Source organism: Hypomesus nipponensis, chromosome 18 (assembly GCF_054491055.1).
Source record: "Hypomesus nipponensis isolate SF chromosome 18, ASM5449105v1, whole genome shotgun sequence".
In the NCBI taxonomy this organism is placed as follows: domain Eukaryota; kingdom Metazoa; phylum Chordata; class Actinopteri; order Osmeriformes; family Osmeridae; genus Hypomesus; species Hypomesus nipponensis.
Window position 1 is genome coordinate 6,530,471 of NC_140378.1, and position 22,874 is coordinate 6,553,344.

A 22,874-nucleotide genomic window follows, 5' to 3' on the forward strand; every position below is an offset into this window, starting at 1 on the left:
TGCTGGTGTCACCTGACTCAGGGCCTCTCGTCAGAGGACGCGTAAAAAGCCAGGTATCTGCCTGGTTAGTTCGCTGCCTGGTCAATTAGTAAATGAACTAACGTGGAAGCTACTATCACCGCGAGAATGATGTGACCCTCAGATCAAGTTTTGGGTTTATAAGTGTTACACAACCACCTGATCTCTTGAAATGTTTGGGAGCATGGTGTGTTTCAACACTGAACTTTGAACTTCAAGCCGAGCCGAGTCTGGCCCCCCTCACCTTGGCACGCCCTGCCGTCCGCGGCGACCTCGTAGCCGGGGCTGCAGTAGCACTTGGGTCCGTCATGCGTCACGGAGCAGTTGCCATGGCAGCCGTGGGTGGCACAGTCCGGCGCGCCTTCTGGAAGTCAGACAGAAGAGAGACGAGGGTCTGTACAGATGCAATATGAGATTCCGAGAGGGAGGACGTCTAGACAGAAACAAACTAATGTTGTGGGCCTGTAAAGCCTCCACACAGCGCTCTGGGTCATCAGGCTGATCTACAGGGAGGGAAGACCCTAAAAACATGGAGGAAGGCGGGTGTGTGGGGGGAGAGGGGGGTCCCAAAGTAAAAAGCGAATTGTTTATGAATCGCTTCCAAACACGAGTGAATGGAGAACAAGCTGGTTGGCAGATCTGCTTTCAGACTCTCCGAGCACTGTCTTCACACAGTCATAATCAGACCTGATTTCCGCAGTGTGTGTCCATGTGTGTCGAAAGTGTATCCGAGCAGGTTTGTGTGTGTTAGCGTACATGTGTGGGTCTGTCTGAGGGTGTGTGTGGGTGTCCTAGCATGTTTGTGTGTGTGAACAGTGTGTATGTCTGAGGCTCTGAGCTTGTGTGTGTGTGTGTTTTGGTAAGCATGTATGGGTGTGTCGGTCTGAAACTCTGAGTCCGTGTGTGTGTGGGTGTCTAAGCATGTGTGTGTGTGTGTGTGTGCAGTGTTTCCGCTATGTTGATTTTGCCGTGGGAGGTGGGGGTTCGGACAGACCTGCACCCACTGCTAAAAAAAAATCCTCGAGGAAACACTGTGCATGTGTGTACGTGTCTTAGCGTGGATGTGTGTGTATGGCTGAAGCTCTGGGTGCGTGTGTGTGCATGTCTAAGTGTGTGTGTGTGCATGTCTAAGTGTGTGTGTGTGCATGTCTAAGTGTGTGTGTGTGCATGTCTAAGCGTGTGTGTGTGCATGTCTAAGTGTGTGTGTGCATGTCTAAGCGTGTGTGTGTGCATGTCTAAGTGTTTGTGTGCATGTCTAAGTGTGTGTGTGCATGTCTAAGCGTGTGTGCGTGTGTGTTTAGGTGTCTGTGGAGCGACAGTGCCAGATGGGGTGATTTGGATGCAGAGACAGATAGAGGGTCTCTCCTCTCCTCAGAGGTAACTCAAGGACACAGCATGCTGGCACGGAGGACAAGACAAGAGGGACAGACGCACCACCTCAGGATGGAAACCAGATGGGATGTTGCTTTTTTCAGAAACATTTCAGCAAAGACTAACAATAGATTGATGACAGGCTGTATACACTGAATGCAGCGTTGACGTGTTTGTGTCTTGAATGGCATGACACTGACATGCTTAAAGATTACCTGTCTGACATTGACAGGATTCGGTATGCATACACACACACACACACACACAGTGCATGGTCCTACGCAGACACACATATGCCTGTTAATAGATTCCGCCCTGCACATATCTTAGTTTACATGATAACACTGATAAGATCAACATAGAACAGAACACGCTGTGAGAAATGCAATCAAAGCATCAAAACAGCCTATTCATACGACTGGCAGATATCTAAGTTGGAAAACTCCCTGTCTTTCCAACATGGTCCAAATAAGTGTCATCCTTCAAAAGTTCCACAGTTGTCACAAAGTACACTGACATCCAAACGCAAACAAGCCACAACACACACACACACACACACACACACACACACGCCCACACACCCTGAGGATGTAAAGGGTTGCATTAGCTTCGTCAATTTTGGCCCGAGGAGAGAGTGGACCTTAGCCCAGAGAAGCGCCCTCCTCCTGCAGCCTGTGGCTTTCTGGGTCACAATGTCCCTTTGTGTGTGTCGGCTCCGGGGAGGAAGAGCCTCGTCACACACAGTGGCCCCGTATCCAATCCCTTCACACACTCACACAAACACACACATACATACACACACACAGCCAAAGGTTGAACATGGCACAGCCATCCTAATGCCGACTGGCACACAAGCTCAGGCTCAGAACAAGACAACATTCCTCTCCCGGAGAGGTCTGGGCTGAGCCAACAGGTCTCACACTGAGACACTGAACGTGCTGCCCCTGGGACACCTGCCCACACGTCCAGACACACTGGGACTGGATCATGGTGGAAGACAAAGAGAATCAGTATGATGTTAACTGGGCCTTTTGGTCCTATTTTGAACCTCACACACACACAGAAGACTGATGCTGTTGGAGGTTGTCCAAAGCGAGATGCGGAGGAAACGTGTGAAAGTTGGATGTTTCCTCCAACAGTTCTGGGGCACTGTGTCCTTACATCAGTGTTGGACCTGCCCAGCCCTGAGCAGGGTGGTGTGGAGGCGGGGCCTGGCCCATGCACCAGACTGAGCTCTCATTGGACCTCTCATTTACACTATTATAACTGAAAAATCACACAGTCAGTCACGTTTTCTGTCAATGTCTTCCGTCCATTCCCATGCACGTATATCAACACACTTGATTGAGAACAAGGGGTTGTCAGATTACAGACACGAGGACAACAATCATGCGTCCAATTACATACAGTGGTACACAAGTGGTACTTAAAGAGTGAGGAAGCTCTCTGTGTCTAGGGTCGAGACATTCCTAAACCACTGTCTGGCAACAAGTCTGGACATGTTCGTGTTCAGCAGCCGTGAGTAATAGGAGCATGCCTTTTCCTATAGGACTACATAATACAGAGCAGTGTTTAATATAGGACTACATTATCCAGAGCAGTGTTTTATATAGGAATTTATTATCTGAGACATATTTAATTTGGGACTACTTACCCATGGCAGTAATTGATATTGGACTATATTACCCAGCAGCATGTCCTATTCGTCAACATAATTGAAATATTATTCTAAAAGTTTCAAGATACAGTAACATATTAACAATTTATAGAAACTCCAAATACCACCATGCTCTGCCACCTACTTGTATGTATTTACAACCAAACCAAGGAAATATATCACTGCCCTCTGTAACAAGAACGAGTCTGAAACTCATCAATCTCAACCATTAATTTAGTGTGAAATAGCTTCAAGATTTATTCCTTTCACAATATACTGAACAGGCTATGATATGATGTTGACAGAATATGCTGTATGGATAGCATGGATAATTTTCAGGGAGCGAGGGTATAGTGTATACAGTAGTTAGCTGTGATGAATCAGACTACAGGAAGGTAACAACATGCAAGTGTTTGCCTGTGTGTGTGTGTGTGTGTGTGCCTGCCTGTGTGTGCGTGTCTGCATGCCTGTGTACGTGTGAACGAGCGAGCAGTGTGTTTGCATCCAGGCAGCTGTTTGCAGTCCCAGTTGAGTCAAAAGAGGAGACAAAGTAACCGTGAGCAAACAAGCCTCGCAGACACCAGTTTGGAGAGCAAAAAGGGGCCAACGCTGAGCCAAACACTGGCAGCATGCTGCTGCTAGCTAAACTGATAAACACACACAGGTAGGCCCACACACACACACACACACACACACACACACATAGTGCATGTATCAAAAACATATACACAGATGTCACATTCATACCTTGACCCCAAACACACAAAATCCAGACACTTCCAAACACACATATATAAACCCATGTGTACTGCCATTACGGCACTCAAGACATGTTCCAGTCCAGTCAGCTCTAAACACAGACTCCCCTGCTTTTCTACAAGCAATACAGAGCATGACATTGATCCTCTATCACTCTCCTGAAGTGCATTCCAGAAATAGATAGATACAGATAAATGGATAGGTATTTTATTCACCCCCCGGGGGAAATTGAAGATTGATGACCAATAGCACTACAAAGGCCTGCATTTTAAAGTTCCTGTCTGATTCCATGAAGCAATACGTGCCATGACACAAGTCCGGTCCTGACAGCATGACCATAAAGGCAGTCAACACAGTCACTTGGGTCAATAACTAACACAGACAACAATGTGAACTAGGATGACTACTTCCTGTTTGGCCATTTGGTTATCTCTCCCTGTGTTTGTGGATGGCGAGATAGCCAGGCTAACTTTGCCCCGCACTGTTAAAGCCCTTACACTTCAGAGAGGTTGGGACTGTGACAGTAAGGAAATGAGAGCTCAAGATTGGAGCGCCTGGTCACCCTGACTTAGTTCTTCCTCTCCATCAATCTGCCACTTGGAGTGGAGTATGCTGGGGTGGTCTCTTCCCCTGAACGGGTCCATTGACCCTGAGGGGGAAGGGGGAGGGGGCGGAGCCTTGCAGGGGAACACATGCTCCCCTTGAGCCTGGGGACCTGCTGAAGAGACCTTCTATTCCACCTCAGGTGTTCGCGGTGGCTTTGGAGAACAAACGTGTCATTCAGCCGTTGCGGAGGAGGTCAAACCTCTACTCTGGCCTGTCAGAGCCTGAGACAGAAGACTGCACGCAGCTTCCCTGTTTGGGAGCAGGGCAACGATGAAAAGCTACCAAATTAGCCACACTTTCATTCAAGCAGGCTCCATAGATCACATCAGCCAGGCAGTTAGCAAGCTAAAGCTAACCCAGTACCAGACTTGACACCATATAGAGAGACCACAGGCGGGCCGACGTAGGCCAAACTCTGGCTATTCTCCACTCGCACGAACCACCCAACCTCCCACATCCCAGCCCATATCTTGCGCGCACCAGGGGAATTTATTGTCGTATGATAGAATCTTTTCCTGACTAACATGCCTCCTGTCATTCCTTCCCCCGACTCCTCCAGTCAACAACTTTGGCATAATTATTTGGACACATAATATGACAAAGTCTGCTTTCAGACATCAGTAGAGTGTGCGTGTTTGTTTGGGGTGTGTGGGTGTGTGTGTGTAGGAGCGTTTGCACAACCCTGCAGTTTGTTAAGGCAAACACTGGAATGCTTGTGAAATGACAGAAGCAAAAGGGGGACCCAGAAGGTTTGGCTATACTATTGCTGTGTTTGTGTGTGCGAGAGAGAGAGTTAGTATGTATGGGCGTGTGTGTGTGAGTGTTTGTATGAGTGTGCGTGCTTAGTCTAGGGACAGCTGGGTTGTGTGCTTGGTGACAGGCGGAGAGTGTGTGTCATCCCAACGTGACTTCATCAGCATTGTGTAAACTCCACCATGGTTTAATCCAATTGGCCCTCTCTATGCCTATGCCCTACAATGCTACGGATTTGTCATTACCAAGACACATGAACATTTATCTGTGTGTGGTGTATACCTATGGTGGGGCACTTGTTTGTGTTCTTGGTAGAGTCTGAGTCATGCAGTTTGGTCGGCAACCAGAACTTGCTCCAGGACTTTGGCCACATGAATCTGGCCTTACAGAAATGTTGGTTGTCAATATTTGTTTTCACAATACGCGTTACAATATACCAGATTCTGGGAAAGGACTTTAAGCTAACTCAGTTGCTAACAGCACACCAACTTATCAATCTTCTACCAACTGGCAGGGTGGAGAGATTGGCAGATGGTAGTTTACGCACACACGGGCAGATTCCTCTCAACTCCAGTCAAAATTCCACCCATCATTTCACCTAAACGGGCACAACATGGGCCAGCTCTTTGTAGGGGCCTCCTTACGATGAAACCCCTTCCCTACTCTTTTGTCCACGTCTACGAGACTTCATGGACTCACTGTGTCCTCCTCTATCCGACCCTGATTAATATCAGCCGTTTGATGGGATTCTCTCCTGGCTTACCGGGGATGAATGCTCAACTTGCTAGCATCAGAAAATAGCCTGGCTGGCTCGATTGATAAATTAATGACTTTCTCTCCGGAAGAGAAGAGAGCCATTGTGATAATGGGGGCCAGCTCATTACAGTGGCTGATGGGACCATGTATTGGCGAGAGATTGCAGTTGGGGTGAGCAGACAAAAGGGGCAAGAAAAAGAAAGAGGGAAGACAGAGAGAGAAAGAGAGAGCGAGCGAGCACTTACAGACGGCTGAAGGAAAGGGCAATCTTCTGGCCCGAAGTGGCACGAAGGATGGGAGAGAAGGAGTGTGTGACGTTTGGGCGGTGTGGACGCATTTGCTGTGTCAGTGACGAGGCAAAGAGTAAAGGGGACCTGGTGTGTTTGCGTGTGTGGGAGGGTGTGTTTGCGTGTGTGGGAGGGTGTGTTGAAGTGTGTTCTACCTCGGCAGAAGGCCCCTTCATCCCAGCCGTCGTTGCAATGGGGGACTCCGTCACACACCTTGCTCATGGGGATACACTGGTCCATGTCCAGGCAGCCATATTCATTGGCAGGGCACTGGGACACTCGGTTATGTGGACCTGGAAAACAATACACAAAGACATGCACCTTTGAACTTTGCGCCAAAATCTCTAGAAAAAAATTGTCATCCTTCATACGCTCACACGCTCAAAACGGCAAACGTTACGAGACGAACTCGTAAACGGCTGGACAAGCCGTTATTCAAGACTTGAATTCAATTGTGATTGTATCTGAAAATCTGTTAATTCTTCATAGCTTGGAATACATCTTACACATCCAGAGAACAAACTTGAATCGACGACAGTCAAAAAGGGTTTCTTCAGTGTATTATACTGGTACATTTCAAGACAAATTCAAACTCAAATGAAAGATGAAAGCATCACTGAGTACATCAGCCAAGTGTTGGGACATTTTCCATCTCCTCTCTAATGTGGGAGTCTAGTATTCAGTGTTATCTGGCATGTTAGGCTCCAGCCTGGTGACTTGTTGTTCAGGGAGGGTGCTGGGCAGAGCGTCAGGGTATGAAAGGTTTGTTTTGAGTTCCCAGAAGAGGGAGTGACTCCGCTCTGCACCTCCCGTCTCTAATCTAACAGGTCTTTGTGTTGCTCCTGAACCAAGTGTGGGGTGGCTTTAGGCTGGCCAAGAGATCTTGCTCCACCACAAAAGCATGCAGGCACACATACACCCGCATATTTACACAGACACACACATAGGATGTGTGTAACATGTATTTGCGCACACATATGCTGTAGACACAATATTGCAAAGCAACTTTTAGCAGAACCAGTGAGAATGTTGTGTACTAGATGCAGGAATCGCAGAATCTAGAGTAGGATGGTCTCCCAGAAAAAGCATCCATGTTTCTCCTTTGTGTCAGAACAGAACAGAAAGCCCGCACTCATCTCTCTCTTTCTCCTTTCCTTTCTTCCCTTCTTTCTTTCTCTCCTCTCTCTGCCCACGCTACTAGGCAAACTGTTTGTCTTGGCTGTTTTTCTTCATCCTCCTCCTCCTCCTTCCCTCCTTCTATAACATCTGCTGACCCATTTTAGAAAAATACAAGAGAGAATGGAGTTCACCTCCTGCACAGGAAAGAGATGTGCATGACTGTGGTGTCGTCCACTGCCAGCTGGCTGAGGCCTGATGAGCACGGCCTGACAGAGCCAGGGCTGGCCACATCGGCTTCTCCCTGTCTTTATCATCTTATCTCCCTTTCCAGAGGTTCATCTCCCTTTCCGCCTGTCTTTGTAATGTACTGTCACTTCGAATAAAGTTTGATTGGATTGGATTTGAAATTCCCCTTCAAAGCCAAAGATGAAACTAAAACTCTCATGAAAACAATTGTCTCTTAGATGAGAGGGAATTCAGTTTAGATTGTGGACGCCAGGAATATATGTATTTTTCACAATGTTTTCATTCTGGAATAACAACTTAAATAACATTAGCTTTGGAGTGTATTGCCAGGTTACAGCACATTTCATTAAAAGCACATTAGATATCTTTAATATATATTTTTTTCTTCATGTGAAGTTCAGCAAAACCAGATGTGGAACAGTTACAGTAGAGCAGTGTGATGAGAAGGTGGAAATCTCAGAAGCCATGATGGCCACTGGCACAGCACAGCACAAACACAGCCGGCAGTCACCCTCAAGCACTCTACCATCCCCGGGCCTTAACCTGTCTGGTAGATGAACCGCACATACCTTGCACTGCTAGAAACCACAGCTAAGGGACCACAACAACAGCTAGGCAGAAACCCTGTTGTTTTCCAAGGCAGCTTGCTCTAACCAGAGCATTGAAAAGAAGTGAGCTTGTGTGTGAAATCTACCTGGAGCAGAGCTCGAACAGCAGGTATTCTCTCTTCAGGGCCTGCTGACATATTACTAACAGCCCTCCCACTGACCCCCTACTCTAAGCTGCTGCGCTTTACATTCAATAAACTCTGGACAGGAGGGCTTTCACCAGAACTAGGCCACAGCACACGGACATTATGTAGAGCAAGGGAAAACCTGAGGGGAGTTTCTTTATGACAATCTTGCCTGATTGTTTTTGACTGACTTTCAACTCAGTGCTACTGTTTGGAAGCTTGGGCATGAGACAGCATGTGCGTTTCTGTGCGTTTCCCTCAGTCGAATTCAAGTGAGAAACAGGCTGCAGGCTGCCGTGCCCTTGCCCCTGAAGGAGACAATGACACAGGCAGGCTGTCGGAACGCCAACCTTTCCGTTCCACATTCTCTAGCTCCACACGCCACAGGAATACAACACACAGCACTAAAACACACAAAGTAACTAGGGGCCACGGTGGAATCAGAAGCTCCAGCACTCAGGTCAACACGGGGGTTGAAACAACTGAAGCGAAGGGACGACGTTTGGGAAGTTGTTGGAGGTGGTGATGTGACAGACTGCCTGACACAGGCAGGCAGGCTGCTTCCTTCCTCGTCTGGGTCGTGTCATGTGGCAAGCCGGAGACACACTGAGCAACACTTCTGCAATCTTTCTATACCACAAACTAACACATTCACACAAGCACTTGACGCACACGCCTTACCCTCGGAAGCACTCCCACACACACAGATGTTGGCTCATGTTGATGGCCCAGAGTAAGTACAGAAAACATTCTGCCGATGGAAAATGACTCATCTATTATTATATACTCGAATCCATATTCAATTGAAACAATTTGATTTCCTAAGTGTTTGGAGATTTCCCCTCTTCAACTGCCACGTTGGAAAATGAGCTGCAATTACAGAGCGGCAATCAAACAAACATGATAAACGGATCGGTCTTAATGGTTTTTTTATCTCGGCGACGGGGGAAAACTCATCTTTGAAATCATCTTCGAAATAAAACACAATCATTAGGGTTCCTGGGTCATTACAGAGGGTGGCTGTGACCAGTGAATAATACATATTCTATTCCATGACAATTAATTTCTGTCAAAATTATCCAGTTTCATTTTAATACAGTGCAGGGAGCCAGGGAGCGAACGAGGCAGCTTTGAATACAAAGCCGGGGGAGGGAGAGAGAACAATGTATGGAGTGTGATGATGGTGGTGAGGGGGGCTTCATGCATGGTGAGAGATGGAACATAACCTCCCTCATACCTATCAGTAGACCCGAATGAGGATAATTACATTACACCAACACACTGTGGTTGTCCATCACACTGATACTAAATGGAGGAGGGAGGGAGGGAGGGAGGGAGGGAGGGAGGGAGGGAGGGAGGGAGGGAGGGAGGGAGGGAGGGAGGGAGGGAGGGAGGGAGGGAGGGAGGGAGGGAGGGAGGGAGGGAGGGAGGGAGGGAGGGAGGGAGGGAGGGAGGGAGGGAGGGAGGGAGGGAGGGAGGGAGGGAGGGAGGGAGGGAGGGAGGGAGGGAGGGAGGGAGGGTTCTCTGCATCATCAAGGTTTCTTTCTCTCTCTGCCTCGTGTAAAAGATTTGGTTGCCTTTGTTCTTTGAGTGCGTTTCAGAGTGATTGAGGTGTTCGACAAGGATCACATTGACAAAGCAACTGACATCTGACAGGAGGTTTGACTGGCTTACAATGTGTGGCAAAGTGGAAACAAAGTACATTGATTTGTTAAACATTCGATGTGTGTCCTTACACAAGCGCAGAAGCTATGGAGTCAAATTAGATTTTCCAGCCATGGGGGAGGGAGTAAAGCATGGCCTGGTGATCCTTTGTCAGAAGTAATTTGTCGCTACCTGGGTGTTCCCTTGAAATGCACCCCCACTACTCTCTCTCTCTCCCCAGAGGCTTGGTGCTCCAGCCTTGCTGCCGGGGAAGGTCAGTCAGAGAGAGACTGTCTTCCTCATTGTGTGCCGCCCCCGGCATCTCCAAAAACATTACTACACACACACACACACACACACACACTACACACAAACCACACACTTCCCATCCCCACTGTCCCCGACGTGACATAATAACGTTGCATTGTGATTCCATGTTGAGCTTTTGTCCCCACCATAAAAGCCTGAGTTTACCCCGGCGCCCACTCACCCGCACCCCCCGCCCCCCTCCTGACCCTCAACCCTGCGCCAGGGGCTCCGTTGTGCCCCACCATTCAGCCCTCTGTCAGCTCTGATGAACACGTCCCGCAGGGGGGCCGGAGGCGGGGGCTAGGGTTACCGGCGACTGGGCTGGAATCACAGTGTACAGTAGCTAGCGTGAAACGCGTGGGCTCCACCCCCCGTAGCCCCTCTAGGGCCTCTGTGGGTCAGTGCATGAGAGGTGAAGGGGCTGATGTATCAAAGTATCGCAGTGTAATAACATCCTGTGATGATACAAATCTGAGGCTCGCAACGAGACGGTTTAGTGAAGACAGATTCATCACACATAAAAACAAGCAATCTGAGACTTGTTTTCGGTGAATCAGCCGTGACAAATCTTTTAGTCGGTGACCATGTTTACTCTCTACTATCATGGTGGAAGGTTACCATGACTTCCTTCCATGTCTAGAGAGTATACACGTGCGGAGGGACAGTGGAGGGAGACGGGCAGTGAAGAAACATACAGACAGACAGACATAGACAGAGAGCCGTAGACAGACAGACGTAGACAGACAGACAGCCGAGGAGAGACGGCAGGGAGGACAGTGGTGCCTGGCTGGCGTGAGAAAGGCCAGAGTTCCCTGGTTGCTGATAGGCCGGTGAGTCGAAGGGGGGCTCAGTGCCCCAGAGCAGGGGGGATTTACTGGGCTTTGCTCCTTCCTCTGTAGATGTATCGCCTGCCCTGCTCCCTGATATGGAACTGTACTCCTGAATTCCCCCATATGCAGACACACACACACAAGGTTATGTCCACACGCAGACTAACCTGCATAGACACATGGACACGCACACAAACATACGCCCGCACACGCCTACAAAGTCACACTGACTCTCATACTCTGAAAGACATGCACGCACGAGCACACACACACACACACGCCGAGGAGGAAATCCCCTACTTCTACTGTACATGACTATTCATTTACAAAGGATTTTGGGGGGCAGCTTTGCAAACCTTTTTCTTCTTTCTTCTAAAGCTTTAAAGCTGGTCTGCTCATTTTGCTACTCTCTACAATAAGCCTTCTTTTTCACTGAATCAGACATGCACTCCTCAGCTCACTCAATCCCTCCATCCCTCCCCCACCATCCCCCTCCACCATCCCTCCTCCACCATCCCCCTCCACCATCCCTCCTCCACCATCCCTCCTCCACCATCCCTCCCCCACTATCCCTCCCCCACCATCCCTCCTCCACCATCCCTCCCCCACCCTCCATCCCCCACCATTCCCCCTCCCTCCCCCACCCTCCATCCCTCCTCCACCATCGCTCCCCCACCCTCCATCCCCCACCATTCCCCCTCCCTCCCCCACCCTCCATCCCTCCTCCACCATCGCTCCCCCACCATCCCTTATCCTTCAGCTGCCAGGCCTGCAGTGTCTCTGGTAGTCCTGGAGGGCATGCCCAAGTGTGACTGGGGACAGTCCAGACAGCGGTCCTCCCTCCCTGGATCAGCAGCCAGCCTCCAGCAGCCAGCCTCCGGTCTCCAGCCTGGGGCTCAAGGCCACCAGATGGACAGATAACCTTGATGTGTGGCCCTGCTGCCCAGGGCAGCTGCCAGGGGAAGATAACTCAATCTCCCAGCCTGCCTCCCTGTCCTCATTCCCCTCAGTCCCTGCTCAGCCTGACCTGCACATTCCCTCAGGCAGAGGATGCAGTGCAGAGAGCCAGTGTGTGTGTGGGGCCATGATGAGCAACAGTGTGTGTGTGTGTGTGTGGCTATAAATCATACCTCGGGACAGGCATGCCACCACTGTCTAAGCCCCTGCATCCATCCATTGTCATCATGATTCCATTATAAGATAACATTCCGTAGCACATCCCCTGAATATGACTTTGTCATGTTACATGAAATGAAAAACCACATTGTAAACGGTCCAGACATGAGAGCATGCGAGGGCGTTCGTGTTAGAAGGTGGGTATCCATCATTATGCACTTAGACAATCCCGGTATACGGAGGGGATTCATGAAGAGTGGATGAGTGTAAAAATGTGTGTGTATGAGTGCAGTATAAGTGTGTGAGTGAAGGTAAAGTGCTGTTGCAAGTCCGCTTTTCCAGAGAGGCTACACAGGCCCACAGGGGGGGTGTGGCTGGCTGGCTGGCTGGCTGGCTGGACACACTAACAAGTGCTAATTGTGTGGAGTTATCAGCTCATTTACTCCCCTTGAATGGGACTGGTTAACATACCATCTCAACAAAACAACTGTATTTACATGACACACACTTTTCAACCTCCCCTCATTGCTCCACTCACTGAAATTAGCATTGTAAATAAAGGAGAAAGTTGGATAAAGAACGAAGGGGGGGCAAACCGCAGTGTAAGCGGTCGGCGAGGTGACAAGGATCTCTCCATAGTGAGTAGCGGCTCTCATGAAGGAGGAAAGAGCTTCTCTTCTCCGACATCTGTTTTATTTGCAGATAGAAAAACAATGACTGTTTCTCATGCAGCTATTGTCTAATTGCATACAGGCTTCAGAAGTGGTTTTTGTGTTCCTGTTGACAGGAATCTCCTAAATTGATCTATTAAGTGAAATATTCATTGAGACAGATTCAAATAAGTTAAAGTGGTGGGAGGGAAATGCAAATGTGTTGAGAAGAAAACAAAAATGTATAAATAAAAAATCGAAACCAGTGAATAGCAGCTGTCGATTTATGAGAAAAGGCCTCTCAGAAGAATTGTAGTTCTTCAATTGTGCAGGAATGAAGGTTGGCAGAGGTCGAGGTTTCAGTTGAGTTATTCATGTTTGCAAATAATAGAAAACAGTCTGACAAACCCCTGGCCTGTAAAATGTCATGACCTCATTACAGTACACTCCATTATCCACACGGAGACAGACGGAACAGCAAAGAAAACGGAAATAAAGACATGAGCTTTCGCTGACGCTGCACAGGCCCAATGGCAGAAATAGCACAGAGACGAGGGAGCTGGCATTGCAGTTTGTCTGAATGGATTCTTTTTATTTTTGCTTCCTGATACGTACCAGCAAAAGACACACCCCTCACCACATACACATGTATCCAAGTCCCTCCACACACACACACACACACTCGTAAGGAGTTGTGGAATAAGAACCACCATCTTTGTTGCTCCAGCCCTGGATTTGAGTCAATCACTTCCTGTACCTCAGGGTTGATGGGTAATTGCTGTGAAGGAGCATGTCAAGAAGCAATTGAAAGCTTGCAGTCCAAGAAAAAGAGAAAAGAGGGTTAGGAGAGGTACATTCACACCTCCACACATGGCCTGGGGGTGTGAGGAGGGGAAGGAGAGCGAGAGAAAGAAAGAGAGAGTGAGAAAGACACTGGGGCATGACGTGGCCCACAGCAAACAGCTCACTAACCTGATCCTGCGACACACACACACACACACACAGTGCCCCAACAAGGTAGCCACAGCTCCTAAACAAAGCAGAAGAAAATGATGATTTTCTCCAACAGCCTCCTCATCAACAGAGTTGTGTCAAAGAGCTGTGATGGGAGCCTGGCTGCCTAACAGCTTCTCAGAGAAGCCAGGCTATCTTTACCCTCTCAGGATAATAACAGCCTAGGTGAATATTTGAGGGGAACCACGGTGCAATTAGGCTCTGAGATGCAGCAGCAGCGCTGCACTCCTCTCTTCCTCCACAGGTAGCTAGCAGCCGCAGATCAAACAATCGTCGGCAGACAAAACCACACACGTTCATACCCCCCCACCTCTCTCCAGACTGCAGGCAGGTGGGTTTATGGGGGGCTGTAAAGCAAACAGGTGGGATTTGCCCTGAAATTTAAGGTAGATGGTTATCATTGAAAACCTATTAGGGTACTTGCTAACGCTAACAAGCAGTTGTGCGCATATTAGATGTACCTTTCGTGGGAAGAGTTTGACTATTGACTTCACTGTTGAGGGAAGGCTGCGGAGGAAAGAGACTTGACGGAGAGGGAGTGAGGGGAGAGAAGCTCCCAGGCTGCATTACGTTTCTATTCTTCTGGCCATGCAAGGTCCATGTTGGCTGTGAGCACAGCCTGAGCAGTCACAATGTCTGATATACAGAGGAGCCAGACCGCAGAGTGATCCTGCTCACAGATAGGAAGAGAGCCTGCCAGGAATGAGGAGGACAACCACACAGAGATAGAATGATGGAGAAATGGACGAAAGAGAGAGAGTGGGAGAGAGATGGACTCAGAGAGACAGAACGGATTAAGAGCCAAGAACCAAGACAGAGAATGACGAAACCACAGCAAGAAAACTGGAGGCATAAGAAAGGTGAAACCAAAAGTGAAAAAAAGTGTTTGCCTTGTGATATCTGGGTGAGCCCTACCTTGAAGCCCAACCTCCTAGTTAGTAATTAACTTGCACTGGAGATAATGTTTTAATTACAGCAGCAAACTACAGCTCTAATTCAACCTCAGAACCAGACAGTTTGGTCAGTAGACATGTTTCAACAAACCCCTACAGACATGGGAATTTGGTCTGCACCCCCTGACTTTCAACCACACTTTCTACCCGTGAGTAGAAAGACAGGCTCCTTTAATATCTCACAAAACAATGTTCTATTGCTGGAGTGCATAAAACAACAAGGACACCTTCAACTCCCCAAACACAAATAAATAGATTCCCAGGAGTTAGGCTTGACTTCAACAGATACTAAGTCACTCTGGAGGTGATTTGTGATGTCTAGAACCCTGAACTCTTGCTCTGCCATCTCCCTACAGGGGCTGTGGCTGTTGTCAGGCCAGTAGCCCATGTTGTTTACAGCCTGTTAGACAGAGTGGCAGTTATTCAAGCAGGGGAGAATCCTGTAGATGGATCTCCTAACAGTTACGATGTCCTAATGGGAATTGCAGAGATCCGAAGTCAACAGCATGGTTAACTTCTCCAATCCTCAGAGATGCTCTGTTGATGTTGTTTTCTTGGTTGTATTTTAAACAGACCATACAATCAAACAAACCATACAATCAAACAAGACATCCTAAATCCCGCACAGACGTAAATAAAAATAAAATAAAAAAGAATACAGGTAATTAAATTGTACGTTTTTTCCCCTCGTGTATCATCAGGGTAACATTCGGAGCAGACTCTATAAAAACCTCCGGACAGACCCTCCTACTAACTTGTCATCCAGTCTAGTCTAGACTCCTAACCACTCCATCCATCTTTATCTTCATCCAAATAAAACAAAACATTCCCCTCTGAATGATAAGCTCACTGAAGGGAACGACAGGTTAATACACGAAAACAATTGCAGTCATACTGAAAAGGTTCATGACAATGACTTTACAGCCGTCCTAATAGCTAGCTTGGCGTCACAACAGATCCAGAGACATGAATAGCTTGAGATAACTCCCATGTACAAATATATCTCCAAACAGGAAAGAGATAGTGAACCGCACGCTCTGCGTGAGGTCACGCTCTGAAGCTGCTGCTCAGAAACCATAACGGACAGTCCTACTGTTTACTCATATGAATCAAGGAGGGGTCTATCTGTTCAAGATGAGGTAATAGCAGGCCACTGCCCAAGGGAAATACGTAATTGAGCAACACAGATCAAGACATTTGGCTCAAACATAGCTCCTCATAAGGTTCTCTTTGACGAGATGAATCACTCCATTGTCCATGTGGACAAATTACATAAGTGCTATGGAAATTTCACTTGAGCTCAATGGCTCTGGAAGACAGGACTCGGCGAAAGAAAGATACATTCAACTAATGAGAACAACCTCTAGCTTAACAACAACATAAGTTGCATTACACAACTCTTCCGCTGCTCCATAAAAATGCTGTTGAGGAGAAGATTTCATGTTGTTTGGAGTACATGTAAAGCCACAAAAGTGCAAGAGAGCAGCAAAGGAAGTTGAGAAGAGAGGGAATATTGAACAGTTTAGCCGGCTCTTTCTTGTTTATCTCCATGCAACACATTGACTCTGACGCGACAGAGGTTTGAAATGGGCCGGTTATGGATAAAACTGCCAAAGATAGCGAGTTCCGGAGAGTGAAATGAAATATATCTGAGCTGTAAACCCACAAGGGGAAAGCTTGACAACTCAGAGGATGAGGGGAACTCTAATACCCTCAATGAAATGAACTTTCTCGACTGTTAAGGTTTAATTTCTCTATCAACAAAACAACAGACGATGATTTATGGCTAACTATTTCATCCACGTTGAAACCAAATGGCCATCTGTGAATACTAAATCAGGTTTACTCCAGCAACAAATAATCCCTTGATGTTGGGTGTCAGCCACTCGTCTGTGCATGCCAGAGTATTGTTGAGAATGTTTGTGGTGTGACGGATGTAAGGTGTGGCCCACAGGCAGTGATACACACACACTGTAAGAGAGAGACAGACAGACGGATCAATCTCTCAGGCACCCTATCACTCTATGTCTCTCACATACAGAGACATAATGCGTGCGCACACACACACACACCATTAGGCCCCACATACTGTAAGCACTGTCAGACGTGTTCCCAGTGAAAGTGTGTAAGTATGTGTTTAGGTGGCGTGTCGAGTCTTTCAGATGTGAGTTCCTGGGACAGGGCACTCCCAGACCAGACAGCCCAGGCCTGGGCAGACCCATGTAGACTAAACAAGGCCCAGGCCTGGGCAGACCCATGTAGACTAAACAAGACCCAGGCCTGGGCAGACCCATGTAGACTAAACAAGGCCCAGGCCTGGGCAGACCCATGTAGACTAAACAAGGCCCAGGCCTGGGCAGACCCATGCAGACTAAACAAGACCCAGGCCTGGGCAGACCCATGTAGACTAAACAAGGCCCAGGCCTGGGCAGACCCATGCAGACTAAACAAGACCCAGGCCTGGGCAGACCCATGTAGACTAAACAAGGCCCAGTCATTAGAGCTCCAAGTCACACACAGCTGGAGCCAGACGATGTTGGTGTCCTTCACACTAACTGCAGAACCAGACGATATCCTCCACCCAGAGCCTTATCCAACTGAACGCTGGTTCAACATCATTCCCAATTCCGATCCTCCTAAGCTTTAATTAATGATCAAAGGCTTGTATTTGATGGTCTTTTTTTATTTATTATATCTTATTTGTTTTGATAGTAACTCAAATCACAAACCCAGTCGAAGACAAATGACTGTCGAAGACAAATATGTATTTACTTATAATAACAGCACTTGTAAATAGAATTGAGAACATAATTGTTCAAACCTGGTTGGTTTGACTGTATCTTTAGCAGGGCTTGCAGTACTTACATAGATCAGGTGACTCGTCTGAGCCGTCTGGACAGTCTCTGTCCCCGTCACACAGCCAGCCCTTGGAGATGCATGTTATCTGGTCCTCCCTGCACACAAACTGCTTTGGGCTGCAGGTCTTTGGAGCTAGAAAAAAACAAAGATAATCTGTTAAGATTCATGTAAGTAATGCAGTGCCTGTCAAAACGTGATACAATTACCTAAAGGACCAAAGAGTAAAGCATTCACTTTTTACAGTTGTAGTGAACTAACGTAACACTTTCACACTGCTTATCAATGTTTTACTTCTTGCAGGACCAACTACTGGCTTGTTTCCTTCACCCATTCCCTTCTGGAATCTTCCAGCTTCAAGGAAGCAGATTATTGGCACAGCAGGTTAGAGTGACATTCAAGGGGTCAAGTTAGGTTAACATCAAGGTTTTGTCTCAAAAGCTGCACAGGGACACTGCACTCAAAGAACAAACTCTTCAACTTCAAATGGACTCTTCAACTCAAACTCCTCGTTTGTTGTTTCATTTCTCATTATGCAAACATGGCTCTATTATCAGCTATTTTTCTTTTTTGATTGGCCCTTTGAAGCTTGTCTCCACTCATTCTGACCTCCATAAAGCCTTAATGTGGTACATTATTTCAGGCCAGTCAGTCAGAGGATATTTCTGAGGTGTACCGCAGCGTAGTACCACAAGTTTAGCCTTCATAAGCTACAATACTCTGGCACTGTACACTGCTGACTTAGTTAGACTCAACCACACTGAGAAACATAGTGAATCTATAATACACTCTGCGGAATTAATGAACTAAAAATCAGTCCCTCGATTTCCTCTCTGAAGCAATGTGTCAGTGTGTTACTAAACTACTACTGTAGTTGGTGAAATCCTTTTATGTTGTTCTTATGTTCATACTCCTTTTTGGTGCTGTTTAGTATCAAGCATTCATTGTCTTGTACATAATTGTGATTAGATATCTAATAATGGAACATATGGAGTTTATTTCCCTGGATTTTGCTGGTTTTGACAGGAAGCATTGAAGAATGCCAATAGTCATGTTTGTAGATATTTCATCTGAAAGCTCCCAAGTACTGTAATGCCCTGGTGTTAACGAGAAGCAGCGTTCTGGAATGGACAACACAGAGCAGAGCAGACCGTCTCATTTGGATTCTCTGTGGGAACCTGCACCAGACCTCTCCCACTTTCTGTCTGTCTGTATCTATCTTTCCCTCCCTCCCTCCCTCCCTCGCCCTGGTTGACTTACCTCCCTCTACACTTGGCAGACTGGAGGTGTTTGGGGGAAGGGAGGCAGGGAGGGCTGGGGGGGAAACCGCAAGGGGGCTGGGATGTGACTGCAATCACAAGAGGACTACAGGGAGGAGGGCAGTGTATCATTGCGGTCTCGTTTCCCTGTACTCTGTCAGACAGAGCGATTTAAGCGCAAGCCTCTTTGTGCACTGTTGAGAGTCTGAACATGTGTGTGCGTGGGGAGGTGAGGAGGTCCAACCACTGGGTCTTATGAGCGTCAGGTTATTAGAAGTACAATTAGGAGCTAAAAGGCTGCTGAGATCCGATCAAGTCTTTATTGCGCTAACAAAACCTTTTTGCCAAGGCAGATCAGCAGGCGGAGGGATGGAAGTTAAGATGCCGCACCACCTCTCCACTCCTCTGCCCCATTTAAACCCAGTGACACAGCAGCAAGTGCAGAAAAAGCAGGCAACCGTCTCGAGGAGGTAATGTGTGAGTACAAAGTGGAAAGTGCACATAAACTTTACAAGGCCATAACAGCAGCATGGGGGAAGAGAAAAATAAAGAGACAGGGAGGGAGGGAGACAGGGAGGGAGACAGGGAGGGAGACAGGGAGGGAGACAGGGAGGGAGACAGGGAGGGAGACAGGGAGGGAGGGAGGGAGGGAGGGAGGGAGGGAGGGAGGGAGGGAGGGAGGGAGGGAGGGAGGGAGGGAGGGAGGGAGGGAGGGAGGGAGGGAGGGAGGGAGGGAGGGAGGGAGGGAGGGAGGGAGGGAGGGAGGGAGGGAGGGAGGGAGGGAGGGAGGGAGGGAGGGAGGGATGTAAAAAGGGTGGCTGGAGGCCAGCGGGTGAATCGACTCAGACAACATGCACACACCCAAACCCACGAGCAGAGACAGCAGGAAGGGCTAACCTTCGTGTGAAGGCCAGCGACTGCAAACTAAACAGCGACAGCGAGAAAAAGCCAACTGTTGCGATCCTTTGCTTCATCAAGCAGTGCTGTGACCTCAAACACTGGCTGTTCCTTAGCCATCCTACCAAATTATGAGCCTGAACAACATTGCCTCGCACAAGCAACCAGCCAACCACACGCCAAGATCAGTGGAGGTATTGAAGTCCAGAACAAGCTCCTATGTGTGGGCAGCCCCCCCCCTCCACACCCCCCCACCCGGCCTCTCAGGGCGTCTTTGCCCCTCAGCAGCTGGGCTGAGGAACTTGTTCCTCATGACTGGGCATAAAAACTGGAAATAAAACATTGCGGCTTCTAATTTTATCACAGCTCCACACACCAGCGCTGAGAGACTCAGACGAGAAGAACCTTCAGGCCTAATTGGAGGTTGTGGACTGGGGAGTAAAGGGATGAGCGGGGGGGGGGGTGGGGGCTGGCAATATTTCCCTCCTTACGGCAGGCTCATTTCAAAGCTCGCTAAAATATCTCAAACAGAGATGGGGATTGTATATTCAGTCAGGCTCACCTTTTTCTTTCCTTTTTCCTAAGGCCCGGCCAAAAAAACGCTGACAATTTCTGGAAGGTGCAAATCAACCTGGGATGTTAACCAGAGTCTCAACTCAGAAGTAGAAGAGGGGGGGGGCTCTCTATCCCTCTTATGGGACTGGACTCTGAAACCAAACACCCGGGTCCATTCAATCAAGAAACATGAAAAGCTCCCGCCACAACTGGCCTGTACGTATTGGCCTCCTCCTTTGTCTCCGGTGGAGAGGTGATTTGATGACACCGCCTTCACTGGAAGCCTGGAAAGTGCCCATCACTCAATACTGTTAATCCACTTTCATTTAACAGATCCAACCAGGGACTAGGTTTCACATGTCAAAAGCTGCCATGATCCAATTTGATCTCCACAGATTATTCACAGTCCTCTTAATGGCCCTCTTGATGGCAAGAAAAGGCACCACATGCAATAATCCCAAAAAATAAACATGTAGATCTCTCACAGTCAGAATAAAAAGTCAAACTTTTCTCTTCGTATTAGAAAGGTGAAGGGTTCCCTCATTTGTCTTTCATAAGTCTCTGGAGTCTGACTGGACTGATAAGTTATTGTTTCAATTCTAAAGGCAAACTTAACAGACTTGTTCATCAGTATGAGGGCATTATGAGTGGGTACCAATTGTAGCATGATCACACTACTGTTCATTTTATTCAGGAAGAAAGTTAGTGTGCCATTATTTTCATCCTTTATCATGTCTCCAGACACCCTGATCTGCATCAAACAGTTTCTCCCTGACACTCTTTGATGAAATTGCTGCATGTTGTGCTGGCAGCATTTTTCATTTTGCAAAGCTCTAAGGGCAAGTCACTGAAACCATTAAATATGAATACACACACAGCCTCTCTCTCCCTCTCTCAGGGCCAGGAATGCTCCATGTCTGGCCCACTTTGTAGAAATTGTCATAATATTTGTCTAAGACATACCTGAGAAGTGGGAGTCTTTTCACACGTCGGTGATGAGGTCACAGAAGGCTACTGTATCAGCGACTGGGACTCGCCAGTCGAAGAGGAAGCATCACCCTCCTAATGGGTAGTAATACTGTACATTGTAGTTTTCTGCCTATTGCCAATCTAGGTTAATGACTTTGGCATTGCACAACAAGATAAAAAGGGGGTTTGTTAGCTCACAGTATCAGTTCTTGATATGTGGAAGTAATGGAGCTGTGTCCATGTATGTATCCTGGAACAAATTTAGCACATTAGCACTGCTGGTGGACATATTCATTTGAGAGTTAGATTTGAGTGAGAGTGAGGGAGAGAGAGAGCTGTTGCCTCCTCTCCATCAGGCAGCAGTCAGTCAGATGGCGGAGGCCTCCTCTCCCTCCAGACACCCTGCTCAGCTGGGACACCCCACTGACCCACTTTCCCTCCCTCTGCATCGGTCTCCTCTCAATGTGGCCATCCCAGCTCCACAAATCAACTCCAGATCCCCGCACAGAGCATTCCAGCACCTTGTAATTGATTTCATGTGTCGGTCTCAAACCAACTCTTACTTTTGAAAAATGTGCGGAAGCTTCAGAGCCAATCAAAAGGGTGAGGGATTTGGAATTTGGAGGACAAGTTGTTACCGTTTGGCTGAATAGTACAAGTTGTGTTTGGTACATCTTGTATGTAATGTAATAACTGTACAATGAGTGCCTTCAGGACTAAGAAAGGTCTTTAATGGCGTCCCTAACAGAGTCAGATTACACCTTTGCTCTGGTTTATCATTCCCAGGAGCATGCCAGGATGAAAACGACTGCAACTGTCTTCATAACTGTAGAAAGTACCAAGTCTGGACATCACACGGACAGGAAACCTGCATACAGTCAGCTCATCAACGTGGAATGACAGCATCTCACAAATCCAGCTCCGCTGGTGTAATTCAGATCATCAGTAATTTCAGATTATGAGTCATTTCAGATTGCGAGTGGTTTCAGATTGTGAGTGGTTTCATCCGTGCTGGGATTCTATTACATGCTGTTAAATGATAAGCCGCAAATGGAAATCTTGAATGGACTGAGTGTATGAATAGGCCCTAGGGTGACTGTCTGTGACTGTCTCAGTCTGTGTGAGTAGGTGACAGCGGTGTATCGGGAACACTGCCGGGGAACTCTGTTTCCCATCAGCCATCACTTCTCTTCACTCTGCTCCACATTCAGAGGAATTTGGCTTTCAGCGAGCACCACTGCCTGCATCAACCCGAAAAGCAAAACCAACCACAGCATGTAATTAGGCCCTTGAGGTCAAGTTTGAAATCATTTCTCGGTCTCTCCTTTTAGCGATTTTTCAAAGCAAGAATCTTTGTTTCAAGACAAGTAACAATTAAAACCAAACAAAGACCTTGGGAAGGAAGGAGAGGGCAAAGAAACAACTTGTTATTCCTGGATTTTATGGAGCATTTATTATTCTGGTGGATTTTTGCAGAGCCACAAAGCCAAAAGTAAAAGTTCTTTCAGATGTAAAGG

General features: G+C 47.7%; 1 protein-coding gene across 1 annotated transcript in view; it reads right to left on the reverse strand.

The window, feature by feature from the left end:
• LOC146251755 (low-density lipoprotein receptor-related protein 1-like) overlaps nt 1-22,874 on the reverse strand; it is a 40,943-nt gene that overhangs the window by 12,619 nt on the left and 5,450 nt on the right. Inside the window, exons 2-4 of the mRNA XM_084679576.1 lie at nt 17,687-17,812; nt 6,363-6,500; nt 263-382 (exon numbers count right to left, since the gene is read on the reverse strand). Of these exons, the coding sequence (XP_084535702.1) occupies nt 263-382; nt 6,363-6,500; nt 17,687-17,812 (384 nt within the window). The remainder of the gene's footprint in view (nt 1-262; nt 383-6,362; nt 6,501-17,686; nt 17,813-22,874) is intronic.